This window comes from Rattus rattus, chromosome 4, assembly GCF_011064425.1.
Source record: "Rattus rattus isolate New Zealand chromosome 4, Rrattus_CSIRO_v1, whole genome shotgun sequence".
NCBI classification, from domain to species: Eukaryota; Metazoa; Chordata; class Mammalia; order Rodentia; family Muridae; genus Rattus; species Rattus rattus.
In genome coordinates this window covers 46,583,838-46,611,391 of record NC_046157.1, presented here as the reverse complement: position 1 = coordinate 46,611,391, position 27,554 = coordinate 46,583,838, and the positions used below count along the sequence as shown (strand labels likewise).

General features: G+C 45.3%; 1 protein-coding gene across 11 annotated transcripts; it reads right to left on the bottom strand.

Annotated features, from left to right (window-relative positions):
* Positions 1-14,293: 14,293 nt before the first annotated feature.
* Positions 14,294-26,821, bottom strand: Zbtb21 (zinc finger and BTB domain containing 21). Of its 11 annotated transcripts, none has more exons than XM_032900338.1 (4): positions 26,618-26,821; positions 25,927-26,060; positions 21,245-21,387; positions 14,294-17,608 (listed from the first exon to the last, which is right to left on the bottom strand). In XM_032900338.1, exons 3-4 carry the CDS (start codon positions 21,314-21,316, stop codon positions 14,405-14,407), a joined length of 3,276 nt encoding a protein of 1,091 aa, XP_032756229.1. In that variant the 5' UTR covers positions 21,317-21,387; positions 25,927-26,060; positions 26,618-26,821; the 3' UTR covers positions 14,294-14,404. The 11 variants fall into 11 exon arrangements, with proteins under 11 accessions (XP_032756229.1, XP_032756237.1, XP_032756238.1 ...); XM_032900346.1 differs by lacking the exon at positions 25,927-26,060 and having other exon boundaries at positions 14,294-15,393; positions 15,982-17,608; XM_032900347.1 differs by lacking the exon at positions 25,927-26,060 and having other exon boundaries at positions 14,294-15,393; positions 17,443-17,608.
* Between the last annotated feature and the right edge of the window lie 733 nt (positions 26,822-27,554).

Below are 27,554 nucleotides of genomic sequence, written 5' to 3'. Positions count from 1 at the left end.
GTGTGTGTGTGTGTGTGTGTGTGTGTGTCTCCCAGCCTCAGGTGTTGTTTCTCATGCATCCTCTACCTTGTTTGAGACAGGGTCTCTCACTGGTCTCCAGTTCACAAAGTAGGCAAGGTTTTCTTGTTAGTGAGCCCCAGGAATCCACTAATTTCTGCCTCCACAGGGGTGGGATTATGAGCACCTGCCACTTTGCCTGGCTTTTTCATGAATTTTTGGATCAAATTCAGGTCTACCGCAGGTCTTTACCAGTTGCACTCTCTCCAGCCCTACTTTAGCTCTGAATAAAGTCTCTGCTTTGTTCTTCTCTGACATTTTGCCATACTAAGTGAGGAGTGAGGTGGGGCTTAGAGTCTGGATGCTGAGAAGTCCAAGAGCATACATAGCTCCAGAAACCGAGAGGGCTCCATTCTACACCACGTGAGACAACAGAGGGTTAGAGCTGTCAAGGCATGACCTACCTCTCTCAGGACACTTGAGCCAGCTGCAAGATTCACCTCTCTCAGGACAGCTAACCACTCACTGGACCTCAGCACAAATCCTCATTACCTCAGCTCTCTTAAGGCCCACTGCCAGTACTGTTGCATTGAGAGTTATTTCCAAGGTCAGACATGGTGGTGCATGCCTTTAGTACCAGCACTTGGGAGGCAGAGGCAGGCAGATCTCTGTGAGTTCGAGACAGGTCTGGTCTACAAAGCAAGTCCTGGAAAGCCAGGGCTATTAAACAGAGAAACTCTGTCTCAAACCAAACCAAACAAACAAATGAAGAGTTGTTTCCAACATGACAATCTGAGTAGATGGTGTCTATGGAATGCCTTCTATATAGAGATGTCATTGTGCTTGACTTCTTCTGAGATGCCTCTGATCTCAGCAGGCGTTCCCTAGCAGGTCTACCCTTGACTGACTTAGATGTTAATTGTTCTGGTCTGTATTCTGTTTAGTACGATCCCTTAAGTGAAGGGAATCACACTAAGAGATGCAGATGAAAAAGGAAACCTGTGAGTTAAAGCATGAGGATTTGTATGAAAAGAAAAATCCAGAGCTGGGTGTGGTGGCTTGTGTCTGTTACCTCAGCACTTGCGAGGCTGAGGTAGGAGGATCATGAAGAGTTTAAGCCTGGCTGCTACAGTCTAAGACCTTGTCTCAAAAACGAGGCAAAACAAACCTAAGTGTATTAGTTCTTTGTTGTTACTGTGACTACTTGACAAGAGCAACTCAAGGATGGCAGGGTTTATTCTGACTCAGGGTTCAGGGCACAGAGGCCATTATGGCGGGGAAGCCAAGGTGGCAGGACTTAAAAGCTGTGAAGAAAGCAGAGAGTGCTGAATGCTGGTGCTCAGTTCTCCTTTTTATTTAGTCTGGGACCTAAGCCTACCAGATGGTACCATGTTTATTAATCTAATCTACAAACTCCCTCACAGGCATACCTAGAAGTTTGTTTCCGTGAGTATTCTAAAGCCCATCAAGTTGACAATTAATCTCATTACGTACTCAAGGCAGACATGCGTCAGGGCTCTCTGGCTCTTACTCACCTGTCCTGGGTCCTCAGGGATCGCATGCCCATGGTGGAGGCTGGACATTGTGTGCTGAGTCTCCACCTTTACCCCAGGAGAGGAAGGAGACCATGGTGCTGTAAGGGGGTCAGAGGATATCACAACAAAACAAAACAAGATGCTCTGTAAAACAAAATGTTTGTGAAATCAACTTTCAATTTCCATGTTTTCACTCCTCGTGTTCTCATTTTCCATCTTTTGTTATAGAGTTATGTTTGTTCCCTTCTGTTTTTATAGTCCAAGTCTGTTACCACACACCCACAAGCATCGCTGTTTTGTCCCTACCCCTGTCCTACATGATTTCAGGCCAGTCTTCCCTTGCTATCCCCGAAGGCCGCTTCTCACTAACCTTTGGAGAGGGCATCATGACCTGACTGGGGGTCCCTGCTAATCTCCATGTTTCCCACCCAGTGTGTGTTCCTGAGTCTTTCCGATCTCTCCATTGTTCTTTATGTTCTCTTCGATGAAGGTTTGACCATTCCTCAACCTTTGATTTTATCTGCAAAGATGATAGGCATCAGTGTGAATTCAACATCTTCTTCATCATGACGGATATTGGCGGTAGAGGATGTGTTAAATACATGGAAGAAGAGTTGGTGAGGGAGACTGGCCCTGGGCCTGCGTTCTGGAGGCTACTTTCCTCATGGATGGTGCACACAGCTTCATCTTGCCCACAAGTGTGCTCAGGTGTGGCTCCTTTCTTGGATACCAACCAGGTCTGAATGCACAAAAACAAGGCTACTTGTTCCTGTTCATTCTTCACTCAGCATTCTAGAGGCCATAGCCCATGGAATACAAGGTGTGCAGTCCATGTTCTAAGTCACACCTGAGAAGAGCTGTAATTTGCCTGGTGTTGAATGACTGAGGCCAAGGATGGTGTCCTCCTGACCTTTGTGGCTCAGTCTCACTTTGGTCCCAAATGGACCCTGGCATCATTCTGCCTCAGCTGAACCGTTGACTGACTCTTGCCCAGATTTTTACTAACTCCAGGGGAGGCTGGTGCCATTCTGTGCAGCAGTCATGGGTCTTAAGTGAATACACTGTCCCTGGGAACAGACCTAGACAGGAGATGGAAGGTAACTGACAAAGGCTCACTTCTGTGTCTGAAATGCTTTTCTCATTGTTAGAGTGTAGCCATCCCGAAAGAATGAAGGTGTTCAAAGAGACACATACCTGTGCCCTCACTTTGGCTGTCAAACTATGGAAATAATGGTTTCCAAGGAATTAGAATTTCCACAAGGATCTTTTGTTGGACGGAAAGGCTGAAGCTTGGGACCAGGATGAGGAGGAATCTGGGCCATCAGAGATTTTACACAATTCTGACAACTTGTCAGACTACCTTGAGGAAGTGATTAGAGTTAGGGCAATAATTGGTAAGTGATGGTCAGGGCCACACCTTGAGCAGAACTTAGCTATGTTTGCCTCTTGCCCTTTATTTAGACCTAAAATCCAAGTACGAATCTCTAAATGGCAGTTGTACTAGAGGCCTATGTCTGAATCTCTCCTCAGTGTGGGGGTTACACTGAATGCACCTCCTCTCTCTGCTTTACGTTGTTACCTGTAAGCAGCCCATTGAGGACAGGGTGCTGAGTTTTGCATATCAGGGCCACTAGAGCCCAGGCTCTGACCCTAATAACTCCTGTAAGGAGAAGTCTCCTTAGAAGTCAGCCCTGCTTACCCACAGCGCAAGCAGCTCAAGGGAAACTTGGCACAGGCTCCTGTCTGTGTTGCCTTCTTGGGTCCTGGGGCAGCTTCCTAACAGTCACGGGGAATAGCTCCTACTCTTGTGGAGAAACACTAAGGTGGGTCACAGAGTCGTATCTCTGAGGTTAATAAAAAGGCATGCACAAAGACAAAACAACTGGCAAATCCCACAGGAACAATTCTCCATATTTTAAGAATAGAACATCAAAGAAATTGAAAGGTGGGTAAGTAGGCATCTCATATTATTTTAGGGTAAAATATTTCACCAACACCATCAAAATTTATTAAAATTTGACTTTGTTAGGTTTCATAAAACAAACACATCAACAAGCTAAGTGTGGTGCCACATACCTGTAACCTGGAGGTGGGGACAGAAGAATCAGGAGTTCCAGACAGCCTTGGCTACTTAGTGGGTTAAAGGCCACCCTAGGCTATATTAGAACATGTCTCAAACCCCTCCTCAAACAACAACAACAATAAAAACCTCAAAACATCAAAATCTCAAAGCAGCAGTATTTTCAGCAACTGATTAACTCCTGCCTTTCAGTTCAGGTCACTTCCATGCATGATAATTGCTGTTCACCAAGTAATGGCCAAAAATATTTTAGAGAGAGTGAAATGGTTCAGTGGGGAAAGGCACTTGCTGCCAAATCTGATTGCCCAAGTTTAAGTCCCATATGGCAGAGAGAACTGATTCCTGCAATTTGTCTTGGACTTACACATGAAAGCTGTGACTTATGTGTGTCCCTTGTCCAAACTCACACACATAAACAAACAAACAACGGGTAAATAAATGACTGGAGAAATGGCTCAGTGGCTAAGAGCATGAACTACTTTCGCAGAGGACCTGAGTTTGGTCCCCAGCACCTGCATCAGACATTTCACAACTGCCTGTAATTCTATCTCAAGATCCAATACCTCTGGCCTCCTTGGACACTCATGGGCACAAACCCACACATAGATGCTTACATAATTAAAACTTATAAAGTCTTTAAAGAATTTTAGCTTTCATTAAATATTCTTTTTAGTATTAACTAACACTCAACATCAAAATTTTAATAACTGGAGCTGGAGAGATGGTTCAGCTCTTCCAGAATACCAGAGTTTTATTCCCTGCGCCCATACTAGGCAGCCCATAGTCACCCATACCTACAACTCTAGGGGATCTAATGCCCTCTTCTGGTATCTGCGGGCATTGCACCCACAGGTCCATACTCACCCACAGACATACAATTAAAACTAAATGTAAAAAAACAAATCAATAACTTTAAATAAAATGTTCACAATCAAAAGAAGCTATTATACATGGAAATTCTCATTAATGATAAGTATTATTATGAAGTATTAATGTCACACACCGTTATGTATTAGAGGGCTTATTAACATTATGTGAGAACTGTCACATCTTTGGTTCTAGAGAAATAGGTCCACAGTTAAGGAGTACTGGTTGCTCTTCTAGAGGACCAGGGTTCAGTTCCCAGCACACATGTGGCAGCTGACAAACATTTGTAACTCCAATTTCAGGGATGGCCTCTGTGGACAATATTAGCTCTTTGCCTGCGTCCATGTCCTGCGAGCTGTTGGCTCACCCATTTTATTTTTTATTATACGCAGGAAAGCAGGTCCATTCCTAGTAACTCATCTAGCCAGAGAGACTTCTTTGTGTGTGTGTGTCTGTGTGTGTGTGTGTGTGTGTGTGTGTGTGTGTGTGTGTTGCATGTACATGTGTGTGGTTGCATGTGGAGGTCAGTGATCAATTGTGGGTGCTGTGTCTCAGGATCCGTCCACCTTTCTTGAGGAACAGTCATTCACTGGGACCTGGTGCTCCCTGATTAGGGTAAGCTGGTTGACCAGTGAGCTCCATGGGTTCTATGTCTCCACTTCAAAGCACCACCACACACCAGGATTTCTTAATATGGGTTCTAGGAATTGCGCTCACAGTGCTTGAGAGTCAAGAGCTTCCACAACTGAGCCATGTTTGTCCTCTTAGCGTGAGTGTCCTTTTGATGTTCACCATCTTTTTCACACTTTTGTGGTTGTGTGACACAAAGTCTCATTTTGTATCCCAGGCTGACCTGGAACTTAAGAGATCTTTCTGCCTCTGTTTCCTCAACTTGGGGGCTAAAGTTGTATCCCCTGCCTTGCCCAGTCTCTCTTATTCTGCTCAATCTCTGGATATTTTACCTATGTGCTTGCTTGTTCACTCTTTATAGTCCTACACAAGTGTGTCTGTCAACTCACTTCTTAATTTTTGAATATTCATTTTTTTTCTTTTTTTAAGTGTTGTTTCTCCTCAAATCCACCTGCTGAGCCCCGGTGATGCTGTCACCTGTCCTTCTCATTGGACACTTTCTTCTTTCCTGCCTCTCTTCCTTTCATTCTTTCTGACCAGGTCTTATGAGCCCAGGCTTGCCTTGAATTCATTATGTAGACAATGATGACCTTACACTGATCTTCCTGCCTCTACCTCCCAAATAATAAGATTAGAGCCATGGGCTACCATGCGGGCTCAGGCTGTGCTGAGGACTGAACTTGTTTGACAAGATGAGAAGCAGAGACTGGAGAACTTGCTGGAAACTCCAGGGCCAGAGTTCCATACTAAAGTATGGAACACAGAAGCAGAAACTAGAGACCTATCTTCAAGGAGAAAGGAGAGAATCGGTTTCTAAAATGTTGTCTTCTGACCTCTCCATTTGTACTGTGGTATATGCATGCCCAGACACAATAAATAGATATAAGAACTCATGTCCTCATAGGCTTCAGTTCTCACATCTGACCTTCAGGAGGCTGTCAGCAGCAGAACAACTCTTATTTCTGTATCTTGGCATCTAGTTTTCCTGGCTGGCCTGTGAAACCTCCTTGTTTGATCCTGCTTCATTTTCCCCTCTAATCAAAGCCAACTTGACACAGGGGTACTGAATGTTCATCCTCTCTGTTATCTGTGTTCCTCCAAGAATAGGGTTTCTAAATTATGTACACTGTGAGGCTGTGTGGAACTCTATTACCTCTTCACCATCATTATGACCAATCTAAGTATGTCCAGAGAGAGTGCCCCTTCCAGCTGACCTGCATTACAAATTGCCCCTTGGTGGCAAGCACCACCATGCCCAAATTGTCACCCCTACCAGACAGTTCTACGGCAGTGTACATGGTGGTGGTAGAGGGGTGTAGAAGAGCTCCTAGATCTTCTCAGAGACAGAACAGTCCTACAGCAAGTGATTTTGTGTTCAATGAATGTTTCACACTAGATTTTTTTTTGACCTTACCAAAAACTCAAACAGAAATAACATCCGACTTTACCCACAGTTCAATAATCTCCCTTTTTTCCTTTTTGAAAGAAACTACTACATATTTGTGTGTCTATGAGCACTGGCATGTATGCCACCTCACACATGTGCAGGTCAGAGCACAACTTTCAGGAGTTAATTGTCTCCCTACACTACCTGAGCCATGGAGAGTGGACTCGGGTTGACAGGATTGCTGGACCTTACCTACCTTTTTTTTTTTTAAGGACTGGTTTTAAGGGTTGGGGATTTAGCTCAGTGGTAGAGCGCTGCCTTAGGGCAAGGCCCTGGGTTCAGTCCCCAGCTCCCAAAAAAAAAAAAAAAAAAAAAAAAAAAAAAAAAAAAAAAAGACTGGTTTCATGTAGCCTAGGCTGAACTTAACTAGATAGATAGCAGGGGAGTACCTTAAATTTTATTTTGATCTTCTTGCCTCCACTTCCCTGAATGCTTGAACTGCAGGTGTCTTAGTTTTAGTGCTGTGAAGAGACACCATGTCTTATAAGACAAACATGTGATTGGGTCTTAGTTTCAGTCCTCATCGTGGTGGGAAGCATGGCATAATGAGGGCAGATTAGGTGTTGGAGGAGCTGAGAGCTCTACATCTTAATATGAAGGCAGCCAGGAGAAGATTATATCGTCCACAAGCAGCCATGAGGTGTTCTCTTCCACACTGGACAGAGCCTGAGGACTAGGAGACCTGAAAGCCGGCCTACACTGTGACAACTTTCTCCATCAAGGCCACACTTCCTAATAGTGTTACTGCCCATGGACAATCATTCAAACACCGCAACAGGTGAGTGTCATTATGACCAACTTATGTAGTGTTAATCAGAAAAACAAAGGCTTCCTCATACCAGGCAAGCATGCTACCAACTGAGTCTCTATTATGAACTCTATAGAATTAACTTGCAGACCCACCTCAACAATCATGGAATCTCAAAGAATAAAATCTCTGCCTCTTTACATGCCAGATATCCTTTTCCTAGTGGTACAAAGACTACTTACCTATCCAGACTTCCTGATGTCCCCATTATATCAGACAGAAAAGCAAGTCAATGTGCTTACTGTTTTAACAACAAATCACCTTAGTTACCATGTACGAGGAGAATCCACAGGGACGTGTTCCCCAGGTGAGCAAGCCAGATGCCACTCCGGCCTCCTCTTCTAGGGTGTAGTCTTGCCCCCAGGGTACCTGAGGAGTTGAGCACAGTAAAGGCAGGGTAGCACTCATTCTCAGGTTATCAAATTCAAGTGCCATGCTGTGGCTTTGGGGATCACTGTAAGTAAAAAAACATGGTTATTCAGGTTTACTGTGAAGATAATGTAAATGTCAAGCCGCTATAAGCACTAGCCACTTCCAAGCAAGTTCTATTAAAACTGTGACCGCACAAATACCAAGTACTAGAGAAACACCATTTTCCATTCCATTCTCCCTCCACCCTAATTAACTCTCCTATTCCTTGGTTCCAACAATTTATAATACACCTGTGTGTTCATGTGAGTATGTGCATGGAGTACAGATGCCCTTGGAAGCCAGGAAAGGGTATCACATTCCCTGGAGCTGGAGGTGCAGGCAGTTGTGAGCTGCTCAGGGTGGGTGCTGGGAACCAACCTCGGCTGTGAAGCAGTGGTGTCTTAGGGTTTCTACTGCTGCAATGAAACACCATGATCCAAAAAGCAAGTTGAGGATAGGGTTTATTTGGCTTGCACTTCCACATCTTAGTCCATTATTGAAGGAAGTCAGGACAAGAATGCAAAAAAGGACAGGAACCTGAAGGCAGGAGTTGATGCAGAGGCCATGCATGGAGGAGTGTTGCTTACTGACTTGCTCTGCATGGCTTGCTCAGCCTGCCTTCTCATAGAACCCAGGACCACCAGCCCAGGGATGGTACCACCCACCACAGACCGGCCCTCTCCCCTGATCACTAGTTGAAAGAAATGCCTTACAGCTGGGTCTCATGGAGACCTTTTCTCAACTGAGACTCCTTCCTCTCTGATAACTCTAGCTTGTGGCAAGTTGACACAAAACCTGCCAGTACACACAGTATGCACTCTTAGTCAGTGAGCTAATCTGTCTCACTCCCACTCCTTGTGTGTGTATGTGTGCAGAGGACAACCTCATGTTATTCCTCAGATGCCATCCATTTTGTTGAGATGAGTCCCTTTCTGGAGGCTGGAGAGATGGCTCAGTGGTTAAGAGCACTGGATGCTCTTCCAGAGGACTCCGGTTCAATTCCCAGCACCCACATGACAGTTCACAACTGTCTGAAACGCCAGTTCCAGAGGATCTGACACCCTCACACAGAGATGCAGGCAGACAACCAATGCACATAAAAATAAATAAATCTTTCAAAAAAGAAAAGTCTCTTGCTGTCCTGGAACTTAACGAGTAGACTAGGCTGGCTGGCAAGTCCCATCTACCTGTCTTCCTTCTTGATGTTGAAATTATCATTGTAAGCCACCATCTGACTTTTTCCACCCTCAGCTTTTAGGTATGTATTTGTTTATATTACTAATTTATTTTGACATAGGCTTTCACTATGTACCCCTGGCTGGCCCAGAACTATGTAGACCAGGCTGGGCTCAAACTCAGATATCCATCTAGGCAGATGCTCTGATCTCCCAGTGCTGGGATTAAAGATGAGTGCCACTAGGTAACTAGGTCCTTGTTTGCAAGGTAACTAAGCTGTTTTTCCAGGTGTGTGTGTGCGTGCGTGTGTGTGTGTGTGTCTGTGTGTGTGTGTCTGTGTGTGTGTTCCCCCTTTAAAGTCTGAAGCACCTAGGATCCCCACATTTGAGTGCCAATGGAATCCATGATTCTCCTTTCTAACCCTCAACTAAAGAAACTGAGGAAATGGCTGGGTTCAGAAATCTAGGAGAAAAAGGATTCCATAAGGCTATGTAATATCTTATGCTCCAAAGCAAATACCTGAAGGAACATGCAGACTCATTTACACATTAAATAAAGATGGGAGGCAACAGGCTAAAAGCCAGTTAGATAGAACAGAATCAGTGGTTCCACAGCACACCAGAGTAGACAGGTAAGTAAGGACAAGAGAATTGGGATATGTGAGGGCTTTTGTTTGTTTATTTTTTGGCAAGAATGAAAATCTATAAACAAATAAAGCAAGGGTGAGATGAAGCAATCCCCACTTGGCAGTGAGTACAAAACAAAAAGAACCTAGGTATTAGTCAAAACTACAGGGTGAGGTTGAGAAAAGGAATGGGATTTTGGTCTCAAAACATCTCCCACAAATTATGTTCTGGTTCCAGAGAAGCTGGGCAGGGTCTGCCTCAGGCACAAGACAGAAAGGCACAGACCAAACACAGGGCGATTGCACCACAGTTGTGTATATGTTTGTGTCCCCATGGTGGGATGTGAAGAAAACACAGTTTCTGAGATACTCTGGCCCAAGCACATGCATGGGAAGGATAGGCTCAGTCAAGGGACACTGTACCAAAGGACCAGCTCATAGTTTTTTCAAATGACCAAGGCTATAAGAACTGTAGGTTAAGGAATATCCATATGGAAGAGGACCAGCTACGGCTGGGCTGCCTAAAATTGGAAACAGAATAAAGTGAGAGCAAGCCCAGCGCTGGTGTCTCGTAAGAACTTGGTGTCAGCTGTTATGTCTCTACTTAGTCATGACCTCATTTGAGCTGCGCACTGAGAAGCACCAACGATTTGCACCTAGTATGCCACACGTCTGTGACTGTTGATAGCACCTAGTGGTCCTTGAGTATGAGGGGCTTGCCCATCTAAATCTGGCTGTACTTTCTGTATGGAGGCAATGCAAGCAGCTCCACTCACCAGTGTAGGAATCTTCCCATTCTCTGTGCCCTCTCTCTTACCTGGGTGACATACCCACATGCCTGGTATCTGCAAAACCAAAGGAGCCTCATTACAGTGAAAAATGTTACAATCAGGAAATGAGACTAGAAAATAGTGGTTTCAAACTGAATCTGGGCAGGAATGACACAAAACAGACAGGTATAAATGTTCATGCATCTAATCTTAATATTCACATATCGGTGGTACCCTACACAACTGAGGGCTCTAGTCACCATAGGCAACTTGGAATAAAGGTTGGGGTGAGGAAATCAAGTGTTCTTAAACTCACCAGCAATGCTTCCATCATCCATTGTTGGTCACCATTAAACAAGGAAAGACGACAGAACTAGATTGGGTAAGCAATGAGGCATCATTACATCCCTAGTGTACTATGTATTTTCAGTCCCCAAAAGGTTATGTCTTAAAAAAGAATTCTGCAAAGACATGTAACAACACTTGTACACAATTATAAAACCCATTTGCTTTCAGTTAAAACAGAGTTTGATGAAAAGCTGTTCTCAGGACAGTTTGAATTAAAGCCAGCTACAAATGGCCCCTTCTGAAAAAATCAATATTAACCAAGAACCATGGAGATTCAAATGGTGTGCACAAATGACCCAAGAATGTGGAACTCAATTATTTAAAAGATTTGTAGGAAGATACTTCTGATTCACCAAAGTCTGTCTCTAAAACAAATCTTTAAAAATGCCAATACTAACTTCCCTTTCTTCTCTAGACTCTGAACCCAATTTAGCTCCCTGCCCTGGAGAAAAGCTCTCAATGGTCTTCTTCCCAGCTGGAGTCCTCAGTAAGGGGCATTGAAGAGAACACACTAAAAAAAATAATAATCACAAAAAGTTATCAAATGTCTTAAGTACTAAAGCCATAAGCAAGGAAAACCTACCTGAACACGTTTACTTATTCTTTGAAGATAGTATCAATGCTACTCCAGTGATCCTCCAGCTCAGCTCCCCAGAGAATATGGTGACAGTAGGTGTAAGCCACCACATTTGGACTAAATCTGCTTTTAAAGAACACTTAGAAAGGATGTGCAACTGGCGGTATTTGAGTCATGCATTTCACAACTACTCCCAAAACACCAATCAGATATCAGAAATTAACAAACTGACTTTGAATGTTCTAATAAAATTAATGGATGAAATCCATTTATGAAGAAATCTGAAATGAAAGCTACTCATTTTATCAAAATCTCTCTCTCTCTCTCTCTCTCTCTCTCTCTCTCTCTCTCTCTCACACACACACACACACACACACACACACACACACACACACACACACACGAGCCCAACTATAGGGAACAGAGAACAACTTCAGGCCCGCCAGGCCTGGGAAAGCAGTGTTCAGGCTCTGTCCCAAAGAAAGGACTTATCATCTCAGTCACCACTTTCATTGGCGCCAGTGAGGGGTTACATGCAGGTTCAGGTGGGAAGTGACTGAGTACCAGGCAATCTTTTCAAAGAGAAGGACACATTCTAAAACAGTAAAGCAGAGTGCATACAGCCCTGGCAGAACCACAAATGCATGTGAACTGGTTTTAAAGGGAGACTTTTCTAGCAACCTGGAAATGGTAGCTTCATTGCTTACTTTGAGTGGGAAAAAACATATTTTAGGTACTCAATCCTTTCCAAATAAAGAAAACAATAACAAGTTCACATGTTAACAAAGAATATATTAAAAGTTTACATTCTTTCCACAACTGCATAAAAAAGCAGGCATCTTAAATAATTACAAGAAACAATGAACTCTCTATACTTGCAAAAATTAATACAATGAGAAAAACATTTACAAGAATATCTTTACTATCTAAAGATTTACAATGGTGAAAGACTAGTTATTTCGCACTAAACATCTGCCTGCTGAGATAAACATTCTCTAAAAAACGGTTTACTGAATAAAGTGACTACTGTTTTTTATTACTTTGTTTCTTAGCATTTAAAATAGTTACATGAATGGAAGGATAGTGTTTGACATCAAAATAAATTCTTGCAGCCTGATGTCTTTTAAGATACAGTATAAAAAGCAATAGAAAAACCACAACTGCATTATAAATGTTTTTGGTTCAAAATTTTATTTGAAATCTTATGTTTTCTTCCTAGACAAAAAAAGGTGACAAACACTGGTAATTTGTAAAACCTAACATATGCAGAGCCTGTATTTAGATCAAAAATACTTTTTTTTCTTTTTTTCCAAGAATGTTATTTTATAAATCTTCAAAAATGTAGCATAGGTTCAAGTCTTGGGACACTGAGCTGGCAATGCCAGGTTTGGAGGTTATCACTCTGTAGCTACACAGGAGATGACCATGCAGGGAGATGGCCTTAAAGAAGTAGTAACACTCTGAGGAGAGATCATTCACTCACCACAGGAAATGAGTTCAGTGGACAGCTACTTAGCCCGGCACTAGCTTCATTCATTAAATGGTGGACACTTTTAGTTTATCTCTAAAATGCATAGTTCAAGAAAGCAGATGGCAAGAATTAGTAACTGCAACCTCATTTTATTTCCCTTCTTCGCTGAATTTTAAGAAATAAAATAGGAATATTTAGGGACTTTTGATAGCTTTTTCAAGTGAAAAGATAAAAGGCAAAATTCCACATATAGCTTCTATAATATACAAAGTCAGTTAGTATTTTATAAAAAAAAAAAAAATGTTTCAATATAAAGATTGCCTTTGCTACCAGGGGTGTGGAATGCTGGTGAGTAGATGGGTCGGTGTCTCTGTTGAGTGCACCTTGAAAATGTGAAGAAACAGCTTGCAGCAAAAGTGAATAGAGAGTTTGTGTCCCCCTAATTTCCTTTCCAGGTGTGAACTTCCCTTTGTCTTTTGAAATATTTCACTGAACTTTGGATTCTGCCTATGGAGAGATTTAATTACAGCCTGCATAGAACAAAACAAAAACAGAACAAGAAAAAACAAAAGAGGAGCCCAAACCCTAAGTACCAAGTAGTAAAAACTAATTTTGGACCCTTGCTAGTGCTTTAATACACATTTGCATATTGGGTAGTGACAATTTCACTGGTGTCCATTCCAATACCCCCACAGACGTCCTCACAAAAGGCAGGCAGAAAATGTTATGTTGTGTGTACGGTTCTTGGAAAACACATGGAAGCTGCAACATGGCATTTCCTCTGAAGCCTTTGGAGTGAATGGTGGTCTAGGATATGGTAAGGCTGTGCTCTGCTAACCTCATGCTAGCACTGCTTATCTCAATGCCACCTGAGTTTCAAGCTGACAGAGAACATTGTCAGTTCTAAAGCGCCAGTCGAAAGCCATGCTATGATGGAGAGAACATACCAGAGTTCAGCGGCTTTCACAACTAACCTGTTGCAGCCGACTGTAGAGCACCCCACAAACTTGCTTCTATTACTCTGCCTCCCTTAGCACATGACCATCACTGATTATATGAAGTGATTGACAGATCGTTCTTTTATAAAAAAAATCTAAGTGTGACTATTGCTGATTTAAATTCTCACAATTTTCGTACAAAAAGAAAGTTTCCTAGGACCACAAAATACCAATTATTTTTCTTATCAAGTGTCAGGATAATTTACTAAAGTTGGGGCTTGGCTTTTCTTATTGCTAAAGTATTCTAAAATCTGACTCAATACTGCAAATGACTCCTCTTCTTCCTTGTATGTTTTTGGCCTTAAAAACAAGGCTAAGGGTTACCTCAAACTTAGGTGTCTGCAATAATCAGATAACAAAAACAAAAACAAACCCAAACCCAAAACCAAAAAAAAACCACTTCCCAGCATCCCACTACCCAGAAACCAAAAACCAAAAACCTTAATCACCAACATTAACCCAACTTCAAGAGTAATAGAATCCAACCCCTGCTGCTGAGGTCCAGAAAACTGTGAGGTCATTCCTAGCCAATATTAATTCATCCCAAACTTATATTCAAACATAAAAATTTCCAACCTTTATTATTTTTATCAAATATTCTGTCTTAGGACACAGTTCACAAGCTGAGGGCCTGCTGCTTTGTGACAGGTGAAGGGGAGGCCCTTTAATTGTGTGTCTGCTCATGACTCCAAAGGCTGAAGGCCGTCTTGAATGTCCTGTGGCAGAGCTTGCACATGAACTGTCTCTTAAATGTGATTGCTGAAAGGGGCGGGGCGTGGTAGAATAGGGTATCTGACTCCTGGGGTGCAAAGAGCTTCTCTGTAGCTGGGGCTGGGTTCTCAGGCAGGCCTGTGGGGCTGTCGGGCTCCAGGGGCTGAATCTTGGGCAAGGGTGGTGGAGGTGGCAGAGGTGGTGGTGAGGGGGAGTTTGTGGGCACAGGACACGCCTCAGGCTCTTTCTGCACAGGCTCCTCTGTAGCCTGAGACATGTGGGACTGGAAGTGACTCCAGAGCCGGAAGTTGGTACGGAAGGCTTTGTGGCATACGTGGCAGATGAAGGGCTTCACGGAACACAGCAGCTCCTGGTGCCGCTCCAGCTGCTTGTGTGCCGTGAACATCTTTCCGCATTTCTCACAGGGCCACAGGCCGGCCTCCTTGCTGGGGCCGGCCTCCCTGGGAGCTGCGCTAGCCTCAGGAGCCTCCTCCTCAGCCTCCTCCGCAGGCTCCTCTTTGACTTGGACTTTCAGTTGCTTTGAAAGACTCAAGTCTTCAGGGAGGCAGGAGGAATCCTCAGAATCGAAGTTCACTTGTTCTGAAGAGTCGCTAAATGCCGTATCCTCTTTCGGAGTGGCCACATGGTTTACCTTGCTGGGCTCAGTCTGAGGCCTGGAAGCAGCTGCCACTTCACCGTTGTGGTCCAGGGTGGGCATGGAGAAGTTCTCTGCTAAAGCCATGTTGTTCTGGTTATGCACCTCCACCTGGTGCCGCCAGATGCTGAAGGAGGACTTGAAGGTGCGCATGCACTCCAGGCAAGTCAGCTTTTTGTACTCACACCTGTCCTCATGTTCCTGCTTCAGCGCGGGGGAGAAGAACCTGAGGCTGCAGTAAGGGCAAACGGTGGCGTTCCGGCACAAGCGCTCGTGGTTGCCTTGCTCTAGAAGAGAAGAGAGCTTAGCATTACAGAGGCGGCACGGGTAAACCTCCTTGCTCTCTACCGCGCGTGCTTTTGGCTTAGCAGCTCTGCTTACTCCGAGGGGCCTCTCTCCCGGGTGCATCTTTATGTGCTGCTTAAACTGAGAGAGAAAGCGGTATGCCTTGCCACAGTAGGCACAAATGTAGGCCCCTTTGGCTCGGGAGCGCAAGTTCCTCTTGATGACTTGCTGTGCTGGGGAGCTACTCTGTCCCTGGAAGCCAGGCTTGCTGCGCCTCAGCTTAATGATCAGGGCCTTCTTAATCTCCCTCTCTCTCACTATGTCAATCAGCTTTCTTTGGAATTTCTCATCCAAAACTGCATGGGAACTAGAGGCTGGCGATGGGTTCTTCACTATGCCGTGTTGGGTCTGACAGTGTGTCCACACTTTGAAGTTGGTATGAAACCTCTTGTGACAGATGTCACAAGCGTAAGGCTTCTCTGGGTTATGGTACATGTTAACATGGCGGTGAAGACCCGCGGTTGATCTAAAAATCTTAAGGCAATGTTTGCATTTAAATTTTTTGTTTGGTCTCGTCCCCTCCAACTCACCAAACTCCTCTCTGTTTAAGTCAGAATCTGGGAAGTTGCTGTCAAGGGAAGGAGGGCTCCTGCCCTCTTCACAGTTCTCTTCTGAGACAGCAGGCCCGTGTTCATTTGCCTTTGGCTTCTTCAAGGGTGACCTTCTGTCTGTCTGGAACCTTCTCTTTGCCGGGAGTCTGCTCATGTCTCTCTGGTCTTCCTCTGTTTTGAGGGGCAGCTCTCTCGTGGCTGTGGCTGTGGCTGTGGCGGCGGCTGCTGCTGCTGCTGCTGCATCTCCTCCCACAGTGACCCGGATGATGTCTGAGGGGTCCGACAGTGGGCTGCTGGGCTCCGTCTTAATGCGTACCTCAGTCACAGGGGAGGCCTCCTCCCTGTCTGTCGACTGAGAGGCACTAAAGGACCTGAGGCGATGAGGTTGGAGCACTTGAGGCCTGTCATCCAGGCCTTTTTTTTCACTGCAATCTTTTAAGGATGACTTTTGAGACATCGCACAGAACACACTGCCCGGTGCCTCATTTGCCGCTGAGGATGATCCCTGGGATGACTTCAAATCTAAGGAGGGGGAGTAAACAGGAACCTGGCTGTCCATAGATAGTGACCGCCTGAGGAGGCTTTTCACTAGTGGGCCACTTCTGTCAATGCTCTGGTTTGCAGAAGCAGGCCCACCAGATGGGACCACCAGCCCTAGCTTAGAGTAGTAGAGCAAGTTCCTATCCTCCCCCTGACCGCCTCCTTTGCTAGTTTCTTTTAAGAGATATGGAGTCTCTGATGAGCTATGAAGAGACAGAACGGGGGGCCGTGGTCTCTTCAGTGCCAGTTCTATAGCTTTCCCCTTGGGAAGCTGGCTGCTCACCCCTGGTTTATCATCTGTGGCCTCTCTGTCCTGTGAAGGCTTTGGGGGCAGGACTGTAGTTCTCTTTACCAAACTGCCCCTATTAGGATCATCCAAAGCCCCAGGCTGCTCCAGAGACTTTGCATAGACTGCAGCACTCTCCTTTGTCCAGCTCTTTTCAGTTAAGGACAGACTATGGAGCTGCTCTGGAGGCTTGGCCACATGGGGCTTACTGGTGCTGGTCTTGACTGAACCACTGGGGGAGGCCCGGGCAGCATGGCTAAGGTCCTGCATGGCTGGACCACTGGCTTTCCCTGGCACCTCGCTCCTGCCCTGACATACAATGACACTTCGCTTTTGAGAGCTGGTTTCATCATCTTCCACTGGCACTCTTTTCCTGTTGGGACAGGCTGGAAAAGGAGCCTGAGGGGCTTTGGCAACGATGTTGGTCAGGAAGGAGATACCAAGGCTATACCCCAGCTCCTGCACAGCAGCAAGGCTGCCCTTCTCCACAAAGAGGGAAGAAGAGTAAATGTAGTTCAGAACGTTGTCAAAAGCATCAGGCTCACAGAAGTCCAGCTGAAAGACAGTCTGAGCCTCGTTCTCCTTATTCGTGAATAAACTCTGGAAGTACTCACTGCTGGCAGCCAAGACGTTCTTATGAGCTCGGAACTTCTGGTCTCCAACAATCAGGAGCACGTCACACAGCTGTCCCTTGAGGCGCTCCTCATTGAGGGCACTGAGCAGAGAGATGGCATGTGCTGGGTTGATGTAATGCAGTAGTCCCTCCATCCTGCAGTTTATCTGAAAGAAGAGGTGAGGCCATCACCATTTGTATTCCACAAAGGCCTGCACAAAAGCAATAGGTACACACAGAGAGGAATAGGTTTGCACAGAGAGGACACTTGATAACTAAGTTGAGCACTTAGGACCCTTACCCATCTAACACTTAGTTACATTTACTTTATTCAGGAAATAAGTATGAATTGTCAAAACTTTTAGCCTAGCTGTAAAGTTTCAACTGAAAGGTCACTGAAAATTTAAAACCTAAAGATGAAAGAAAGCGACTTGGTGAGTGAGTGTGAGCTTTGGGCTAGATGCAGGCCGTGGCCCCAGTCTCATCCTGTGAGCCCAGGCCTCTGTACATAGGTCTGTGCATGAAGTAACAACTGTTTCTTCTAGCAAGGGTATGGCAAAGATCAGATGAACAAGTATCTAGTGTAAACACTCAACAAATGTGCTACTAACTGTCAAACTGTAAGAATAGGTTTAACTTAGTAACAGAGAAAATCCAGATTTCCACCTCTGGAGCGCTAAGGAAAAGCAGGCTTCTCATGTGACAGGATATGTGGGCTCTGCTGTATGAGCACCTCCTCTCTGTGATCTAGTTTTATATCACTGTCTCTATTTACAGTACTGACATGGAACTGGGGATGGAGCTTAGTAGTGCAGTACCTGCTTCGCACATGTAAGACTCTGAATCTCATTACCAGCACACAGTGTATGTAAATGTGGGGCGTGGAGGGGGAGGAGACAGAGACATAAAGAATCAGACACTGATTTTTTTACTATTAGAATGTATCCACAGTGACTAGATACATCTTTAACAGATTATTCTAGAGAGGGACTGCTACTGAGAACCACACTCAGCACCAGATACAAGTTAACAAGTCCAGAGCTCCCAGCTCCCAGCTGTCCAGGGTCAACCTTTACTAGTCACTTGGAGACCATGCTCTTCAGCTTTCAGAGAGAACAGAGTGCAAGATGCAGACAGGGGTGTGGCTCTGCCATAAGAGATGAAGCTAGCACCCACCAGGTTTCCTTCATACCTGCCTGCCTTCCTTTAACAGTGGCATGCAGCTCTTTTACTTGTAACAAGGACTTGGATAAGATCCTTTTTTTCTTCTAGCCATTTCTATTTCTCACTCCCTCCGAGTTCACTATAAGAACCACACATCTGTGTAAAGACACATCTCATCTTTTACAGGGATCAGCAGAAAAGCACTGAGCTTAGACTGTCACAAGGCTGACTCAGCCATGCACTGGCGGTCTGTAGCACTGAGAATTTCTGAAGATGTTGACACAGGGGAAACAGCAGACCAGAAGTAAAGATTGGGCAGACATTTGTCGAGTAGTTTTGTTTTTTCTTTTAAACTCAATTTAATGGTTTGAAACCAGCAATTAAAAAACAGATAAAGCACCAAAGAGAAAATATCAGAAAGTACTAAACGTAGCAAGAGCTTGGGAAACCTGTTTCAATGACAGACAGACATATCCTTATGTGCAAACACACATTCAGTTGAGTTGTAAAAGCAGTTTTTCTGGGAGGTAAGAGTCAGCCACTCTGAGCCCCAGAGACAGTAACAACTTCCACACAGTGCTGCTGAGGGGCAAATGGGATGATTATTCCATCCCTCACTCAGCTCCTAACACAGTACCTACCTACCGTGCTTTCATCAGTCATGAAGTACATTTGAGAAGACTGGAGAAAGTAGGGCATGAGCATGGGGATTATGGAGAAATGACAACACAACGAGGTAAATACTAATGTGATATAAAACTGGAGCCAAGAGAGGAGGGAGTCATGGACGAGATCATCTCAGGACAGACTGTAAGGGGGTTCTACTCTGCAGGAAATAGGTAGCCATTGGAGGACCATGGGCAACAAGCCTGAGTTATGCCTTAATTATAACAGTTCTGGCTTCTTTGCAGATGACAAAGCAAAGGACACAGGAGTCTACTGCCATGGTAGCAGTAGCACGGGGCTGACACTGATTGTAAAGGCAGAGCAATTAAGTTTTCTAATGGCGTAACTACAGAGCAATGGGAAGAGTCAAGGACGCCTCCAAAGATCCTGCCAGGACAGGGAAAAGGATGGCCTGTGAGACAGATTTGACAGAGAAATTAGACTGCATCCCTAACTCTCCCTTTCTAGGGGATTCAGTTCTGACACTCTATAGGTCAGTGACAGCCTATTAATCTTACTTTTTACACATCTTTCTATTTCCTTTTCTGAGCTCCCTGCAATCTCTGCCCAAACATCTATATCTCAGTCACTGTTCCACTTTTGAGAGAAAAAAATAAGACACCAAGACAACCCAAAAATACAAATATAAGCTAAGATCCACCTAAAATGTACTAAAACTCTACTAACCACAGAGGATGTCAAAAAGACAAGCGCAGTCTTGTTCCCGGAGTTTAGTCGTGCACAGGAACAGCACAAAGCATCTGTTGACAATGTACATTATGCAGATACAGAGGAACGTCTATGGATATCATAAGAGATGCAGTACAAGTGACAGCCACCAGTTCCAGGTGAAAGGCAGCCAGACGAGGAACCAAAGCATGGGGAAGAGACGGGGATAAGGTGAGAGGACCTGCACGGGACGAGCAGTATGTGCAGCACCACAAACAGACATAAAAGAGTCGTCCTGGGAACTGTCGTGACCCTGCAGGAGATGAAAGGGCTCTGGAAATCAAAATGAAGACACGAGTTCAGAAGAGGACAGCTGTTTCTACAGTATCTAGAGACTGAGGAGACGGCCAGGTGGTATGGATTCTCCTTCACATATGGGTTTCTTTTACACCTTAATTATGAGGACTTGAAAACAATGGCTACCGTCCTGGTCCACCTGCAAACAAGGACTATTTGAATTCTTGTACTTTGATTACAGTAGGTGTAATCACTTATTGAATTTAGTAACTAAAGTTAAACACTGCTTGAGAGATCAAAGAGAAAAAGCAGAGCTGCGAGTGTTGCCTGGCAGTCCAGCACACTGTGGCTGGGGAAGCTCAGACTAAGCCTCCAGACTTCTCAGACCTGACCCTTTGACAGTTGTGCTGCTGGGGGTCCTTTCTCGATGAGTGTTTTAGAATAGCAGACTCATGTTCCTGCATGAATTAACTACAACTCAACAGCAACAACCAATCTCATAACAAACCACTACCCCTGCTTGCTCATCTGCACCTCACTCATTATGCAGAAACCCCATCAATCGACCATGGCAGAACAGCCTAGAAGGTGCTCAGCACTGAGCTGTGGAAGAAAAGGACTCTAAGAGCAGAAGCAGCTGAGACGATGACGAACTCCCTTAAAAAAACAGATTCTGAAACAGGCTGACTTCCTTATTACATGGATCTCCCTACAAATACCTTTGCAAACCCTCCAAGATGGTTCTACTTAATGTTGTTTTCAGAAGGTTCAAAAGGGGGAGAACGGAGAGAATTGTGAGGGTAAAAGCTCATGGCAGACAGCTATATGGGGGAAGTCTTCAGTCTACTGCCACCTGTCAGGAATGTAATCTTAACCAGACTGTTCATCCTTTCTCAACAGTAGTGTCCCTGCCTGATCAGTGCTAGCCCCACCTATACCATGTGTAAATCACATGAGGCATAAACAAGGCAACTTGTGAAAATCCCGGTCTGCAGAGCAAATCCCACCTGGCAAGCACACATCTTTCTTCTCTCTTCCTCTCCCGAGTGTTTGTGAGCCCGCTGTACACTGTGCATCATAAGAGGTGCTGATGATGGGAGGTGAGCTCGTTGGCTGGCTTCCTGTTCTCCTGCACCTCACATTCCTGTGACTGGGCAGACAACAATGTGATAAAGAAGGCACAGAGTGTGGAAGAACACTGATGTCAGCAGGCTATCAATGTGGTCAGGAGGTGGTAGGGTGGATGAGTGAGTGACTGGTGGGAATCAGGGAAGGCTTGGGATTCACTTGATATTGCTGTTAAAAAGATCCAGAACTTCCAGGAATTTTATATGGCCCAGATTAAAATCTTTTGAAGCTTGCCCTGGCCTCAAGTCAATTCCCTAAAGTTCCACACAGCTGGACTCAATGAAATTTCTCCATGCCATCACACAAATGCCTATGACACACTAGATGCTGGGGTGAGACAAATCTTAATATATCTTAATATAAGTTAATTCAACCCAAGCATTTCCATCCTTATGTTACTTGGATGAGGGACTTTGGAGTTTAAGGAAGGTGGGCAATTTTGGAATAGAGTATTCTGGAGACAGATGCATAAGGAAGGAAAGCACACAGTCACAAACTCCACAGGATACTATGAAGGGAAGGTGAGAAGGAGATGAAAGGATTCAAAACAATCTCCCCTATTTCAATTTAAGAGACTGGTGCCACAGCAAAAGATCATTACAAAAGAGTTAGGCTCTAGGACTAGTCTAAACATGCACACTAATAGCTCTGTGGGAAATGTCCCTTTACTAACCTACAGCTAAGCTCTGGGAACACTGCCCTTTGCAATGGTGAAGCATGCCCACATGACCTACCATGACCCTGGAACTAGAGGGATGTGTATGAACATCCGACATTTAACTACATACACAACTCATCCCTAGGCTTGCACTCTCTCCACTTGATGTGACTGTGTGGTGACAGGAAGTTGGCTGAGCTTCAGTGTTGTCATCACTCACCTGGTAACACTGCAGACATCCCAAAATTATCTAAAGTGCCTCCGGTTTCAAAGCCAGACAGGCTTAGGGGAATCCTTCATGGTGTACTCCATTTCAACACATTTCAGCCTCCCTCTCTCTAGTTCAAATTCGGTTCAGGGGCAGCCTCAGCCAGGAGGATGACTTCACTTTAACACAGTTTAGGCTCTTAGCTATGCTGCGTACAAGCAGCCTCCGTTGGTCTGCTCTGGCCACCCAGCAGCCACTGCTGCTTCTGCGGAGACCCTCTGCATTGGTCTGGAAGAATACTCTTGCCTAGCAAGTGCAACCTGATGGTTGTAGGCATACAAACAAAGCCAGGCCAACTAGAAACTTTCTCCCTAGACTATGGTTCATGAGAAGACAAAGGCAATAGTTGAGTGGAGTCAAATGACTGATCTCAGTGTAGGCTGACTTGTACATTCTTATAAGTGGTTTGGTTTTGTCATTCCTGTCCCAAGGTTTTTTTGGTGTTTTGTTTTGGTTGTAGTTTAAGCTTTTCCTCAAACCTCAAGAGTGATCATGCATTTTTTATTTTATTTTTAAAATAAATCCCCTTTTCAACTAGTCAGTTTCTGTTCTGGCTTACTTCTGCATGCTGTGTGCTCATGTCCTGTCTTCCATGCTTGTCTTTCACATGCTAGATTCCTCAAGCAAGGCTTCCATTAGTGCCCCAGCACACACTATCTTCCATGAATGCAGCTTGCTCACCCGCCCTCTCCAAGTGCAAGGCATGGTTAAATATATGAGACCCTTCAGATATACACTGCATTCTTTACATGGGGATACTCAGAACAGACAAAGCCCTGCAGTCTAGAGATAAGGAAACCCCTAAAGTCAATTTCAATGTGTTAAAGTCTTCATAGGGACAGGTGTAATAGCTGGTGTAGTTCACAGCAGTGCTGAGGGAGTTCAGGAACCACCTTGGTCTATCCCTGACTCTTAGTTAAAATAAAACAGGCTAAAATACAAAACCTATTTAAAGAAAAAAAAAGCTTTACGCCTCTATAGACTCCTGTATTCAAACTACTCCTAAAATTCTTACCTACTGTGGCTTTTCCCTGTTTCTGTTCCTGAGACACAACCTGCCCACCTGACCTCCTCCACCACTCAACCCAAACCATCCAGATTTTGCCAAACCCCTTTTGCAGCACAGCTCAAGTTCTAGTCCTTCAGGAATCTTTTAGGGCTAAACACTTCCAGCCAACATCCTAGTTTGTCTCTTGAAGTTCTAACTTCTGTACCTTAAAAAGGTCTTTAAGACACAGCTAATTAAGTTAAAATGTACCTTAATCCAAAAAGAAGTGATGTCTCTGAACAAAGAATTAAATCAGAGACAAGCATGGAGGGAAGATTCTATGAGGAAACTATGTACAAGCCAAGAGAAGAGGCACAGGAGAGACCTGGTCTACCAACACCACTGTTACCTCCAATGTTCAGTTTCTGTAACTGTGAGAAAATGTATTCCTATTGTTTAGGTCACTGGTCTGTATACTACATTAAAGCAGGCCAACTAAACAAACACAGTCTTAAAGTTACTTAAGCTTAGAACAAGTAAGCAAAATACATCGTGTGGCACATGTCTACAGTGCCAGTTCTTGGGAGACTGAGGCAGGAGGATTATGAGTTCAAGGCCAACATGGGCTGCAGTCCCTTGGCAAAAAGCAAATGCCTACCACCAACAGTAGGCACAGCAGTTGTCACACAGAGCAGGCACAGCACCACATGTTTACTCCCTGACATATGCTAGCTGCTGTGTCCCACCAGGACTGCAAGCTCTTTTTTTTTTTTTTTTTTCCTTTTTTTCGGAGCTGGGGACCGAACCCAGGGCCTTCCGCTTGCTAGGCAAGTGCTCTACCACTGAGCTAAATCCCCAACCCCAGGACTGCAAGCTCTTTAGGGGTCAATACATTCTTACTTTTGGCACTCCTCATGATGCCCAAATTGGGAATCCTACACAATAAATGTGATTATTTTTACTCTATACTCCAATTAAGGAGTAAAAATAAAGTTCTTTGATTGCTTACTCCAAATAAAGCTGGTCACTTTACTCACCTGTTTTAGACTATAGGTTTTTTTCCCCTAAATTATTAATGGCCCCAATAGATTTGCATGTGTGAATGCTTGGCTCATAGGGAGTGGCACTATTAGGAGCTATGGCCTTGTTGGACTAGGCAGTGGGTGTGGCCTTTTTGGAGTAAGTGTGTCACTATGGAGGCAGTGAGGTCTCCTATGCTCTGGCTATTCCCCATGTGGACATAGTCCCCTTCTGAGACTTCAAGATATAGAATGTCTAAAGCTTCCATACTTCCCATCATGATTATAATGAAACCTCTGAAACCGAAAGCCAGACCCAATTAAATGTTTTCCTTTATAAAAGTTGCCTTGGTCGTGGTGTTTCTTTACAGCACTAAAACCCAAATAAGACAGTGGCACCCCTTACCATCGAACCCACAAATCTGCACTTCCAGTTTCTGAAACCCAAAAGTATCTTTTATCTCTCCTTTACTTGGCCACTTTGTACAGAAGGATTCAGATGGAACTGTAAAGCTTTGGTCACTTGCCAACACTACATCCCTCTGCAGTAACCCCACGGTGATTTCAATGCATCAGCTTTTATATGTGAATCCCTCAGAGGACCCCATATGCTCCCCCGGAAAGCCTTCATTTCCACTTTTGGATTCCTAGCATCGGACTTGGCAGGTGTCTACCACGTAAAGAAAGCTCACTAGACTTGAGGCTTGGACTTGTTCATCTTTATCTCTCCAGAGTCTGTAGAACCCAGCATGGGATGTTTTCTCAGCCTTTCCTGAGCTTTTGTGGCTGTATTAACAATTGAACTGACTCTACCTATTTCTGCTCAGACTTCAAGCTCCAGCCCCTTCCTTCTGAGCAGATCCATCTCTGATCACACTTGTCCTGCATGGTATGGTACTTGTGACCCACATTCTCACACCTGCTTGTCTCCAATCATCACCTTCCTAGGTTGGGTGATGCCAGCCATATCTCTTCTGGCAGAAAATTCTTTCCTTTGCCCTTTGGCTAATCTCTCAGACCTGTAAATCCAGCCCTCAACCAGCCCTAGTACTGGGACAACTAAAATGGCTTCTCAGTTATCTCTTTCTCTAGAGCCCTCTATGCTAACTCTCTTGTTGCTTTTACTGTTCTCATACCTAATTTCTCTACTACATACTACTGTCAATTCCTCAAGGGACAGTTTCTATTGACAATTTATATTTCCTAAGAATGATACCGCCTATACCTTCAATAAACAGTAAATAAAAACGCTATGCTGTTTAAGTGCATCTGCTGAATTAAAGAGTCACTTTTAAGTAAGCCAAATTTCTACTTTAAAGTCAATATTTAGGGGTAAGGTTAAGGGTAATGATTAATCACCAGACATGGAGGAGGGTTTTCAGTGGAAACACTAACATGGATTAACCTACTTTTGCCCTCTGAAACAAGGTGGGAGGACCATGAAACAAACCCAGGAACTTATGACTCAGGGTCATGCTTATGAACAATCACCAGACTATGCTGTAACACAGATGTCGAAGGACGTAGAAGCGATTGGAGTTCATGCACCACACAAAATTTCCAAGCTTCAAAGGGCTCCTCAGTGTCCCCCCAACATGGCCCCTGTGTCGGGCAACCTTAGGGAGTACCTGCTTAAGGCTCTCTGTACACGTGCTGCAGTGTGCGGTTCTCCAGAACCCAGAGCCTCAGGGACGCACAAGTGCATGGTTACAAGGTGCAGTCTCTGCAGAGGGGCACTCAAAGGTGCTCCAAATAACCAAGCCTGTGAGATGGGGAGACCCGGCCAAGATGTGAGCTGTAGGGAGGTCTTCCGTGCTATGTCCCCGGAGGAGGGTCTTTTTCCTAAGAAAAGCCTCGGGCCCGAGGGTCGGGGTGGGGAGTACGATAAGGTCTGCATGGGCTAAGGAGGTGGCCGCGGAGGTGCTGGCTGCCAGGCTGTCACGCTCCAGCCGCGGCAGGTGTGGGTGCCGCCACCGCCCACCAGTTTCCCGGCCCCGCGCGAGCGCGCGCCACCCAGCCCAGAGAGCGCGCCCTTGCCCGCAGCCGCGTCTCAACGGCTCTGCTGTGGCCAGCGCCCCAGACCCACACCGCGGCTACTCAGGCCGCCCGGGCCAGGGTGAGTAGCTCAGCGGCCTGGAGGCTGAGCATGCGTAGGAGCGAGGGTGAGGCCAAATGCGGGCACAGAGCATGCGCAGTGCAAGGACACATAGGGCTACGTGGGAGTCTGGGCATGCTCTGTAAGGACCGCGGCCCCGCGCACGCGTAAAAGGGCCCGACGCCCGCAACCCACTGGTGGAGGAAAAAAAGGAGAGAAATCACCTCAGAGTTACGTCAGGAAAGGCCGCGTTTTGCAGAGAGGCCGTAGCCCCCGACAGGGCCCGACGTCCTCCTAGGGCGCGGAGCGTGACGGTTACTCACCGCTCTTCAGCCCTGGGGCAGGCGCCAAGCCCCTTTCCGCTCACACTCCGCTCGCGCAACCCGCAGCCTCCGCTGCCGCTGTGATTCCATCCATCTTGAATTTGACGTCATCCCACACCAGGGATGAGGTCATCGCAGGCAGCGCTCGTCACGTGCGTGGCGCTGGGATTGGGTGTCGATCGGCTGGGGGCGGGCCGGGGGCGGGCCTGCGGGAGCGCGGCTGCGTTGGGTCCCGCGCGTGGGTGCCTCTCCGGTGAGGCGCGTTCACGAGCAGTGGAACGCAGGGACGCCCCGAGGGTAGGCGTGTGGTCGTGGGAAGCCCCTGAATGCGGAGCTATCGGAAAATAGCTCATCCCCATTTCTTCCTCCTGGGGAAAGCCGCAATGCACAAGTTGGGCCCCCAGGTTTCCCTTATTCGTTCTGTGGCTTTTTCAAACACATGTCCAAAACTTACCTTTTTAAAATGGTGTTGAAGCTGGGCAGGGTGGTGCATGCATGTAATCCCAGCACCCAGGGCACTGAGGCAGAATTCCTGTTAACTATTCTAAACTACAGAGTGAGGCCCTGGCTCTTTTCAAAACAAAAGACAAAGAAAAAGCAACCTTTTTCTTGCAACACCAGCTCTCTTTTAGCCTCTTTGCATGAAAATTACAGTTCCATTTGTCAGAAGACTGTAAGCCAAAACCAGACAACTGGGTAACAAATGCCAAACTACCAATCGCAGCTGTGAAGAAAGGGGTCTCTAGGTCACAGAAGTTTTCTAGAGCGTGGAACATAGCAGCAGACAGTCTAGACAAGTGAAAATTCTACAACAGACTTTAAAAATGCCTACATCTTA

Coding starts and splice junctions, on each gene's coding strand:
- Zbtb21 (XM_032900338.1), bottom strand. CDS start 21,316: ATGATGCACAGTGTACAGCGGGCTCACAAACACTCGGGAGAGGAAGAG. Junction 17,609..21,244: donor GAAAGATGTGTGCTTGCCAG/GTGGGATTTGCT, acceptor CTCTTCTTTCAG/ATAAACTGCAGGATGGAGGG.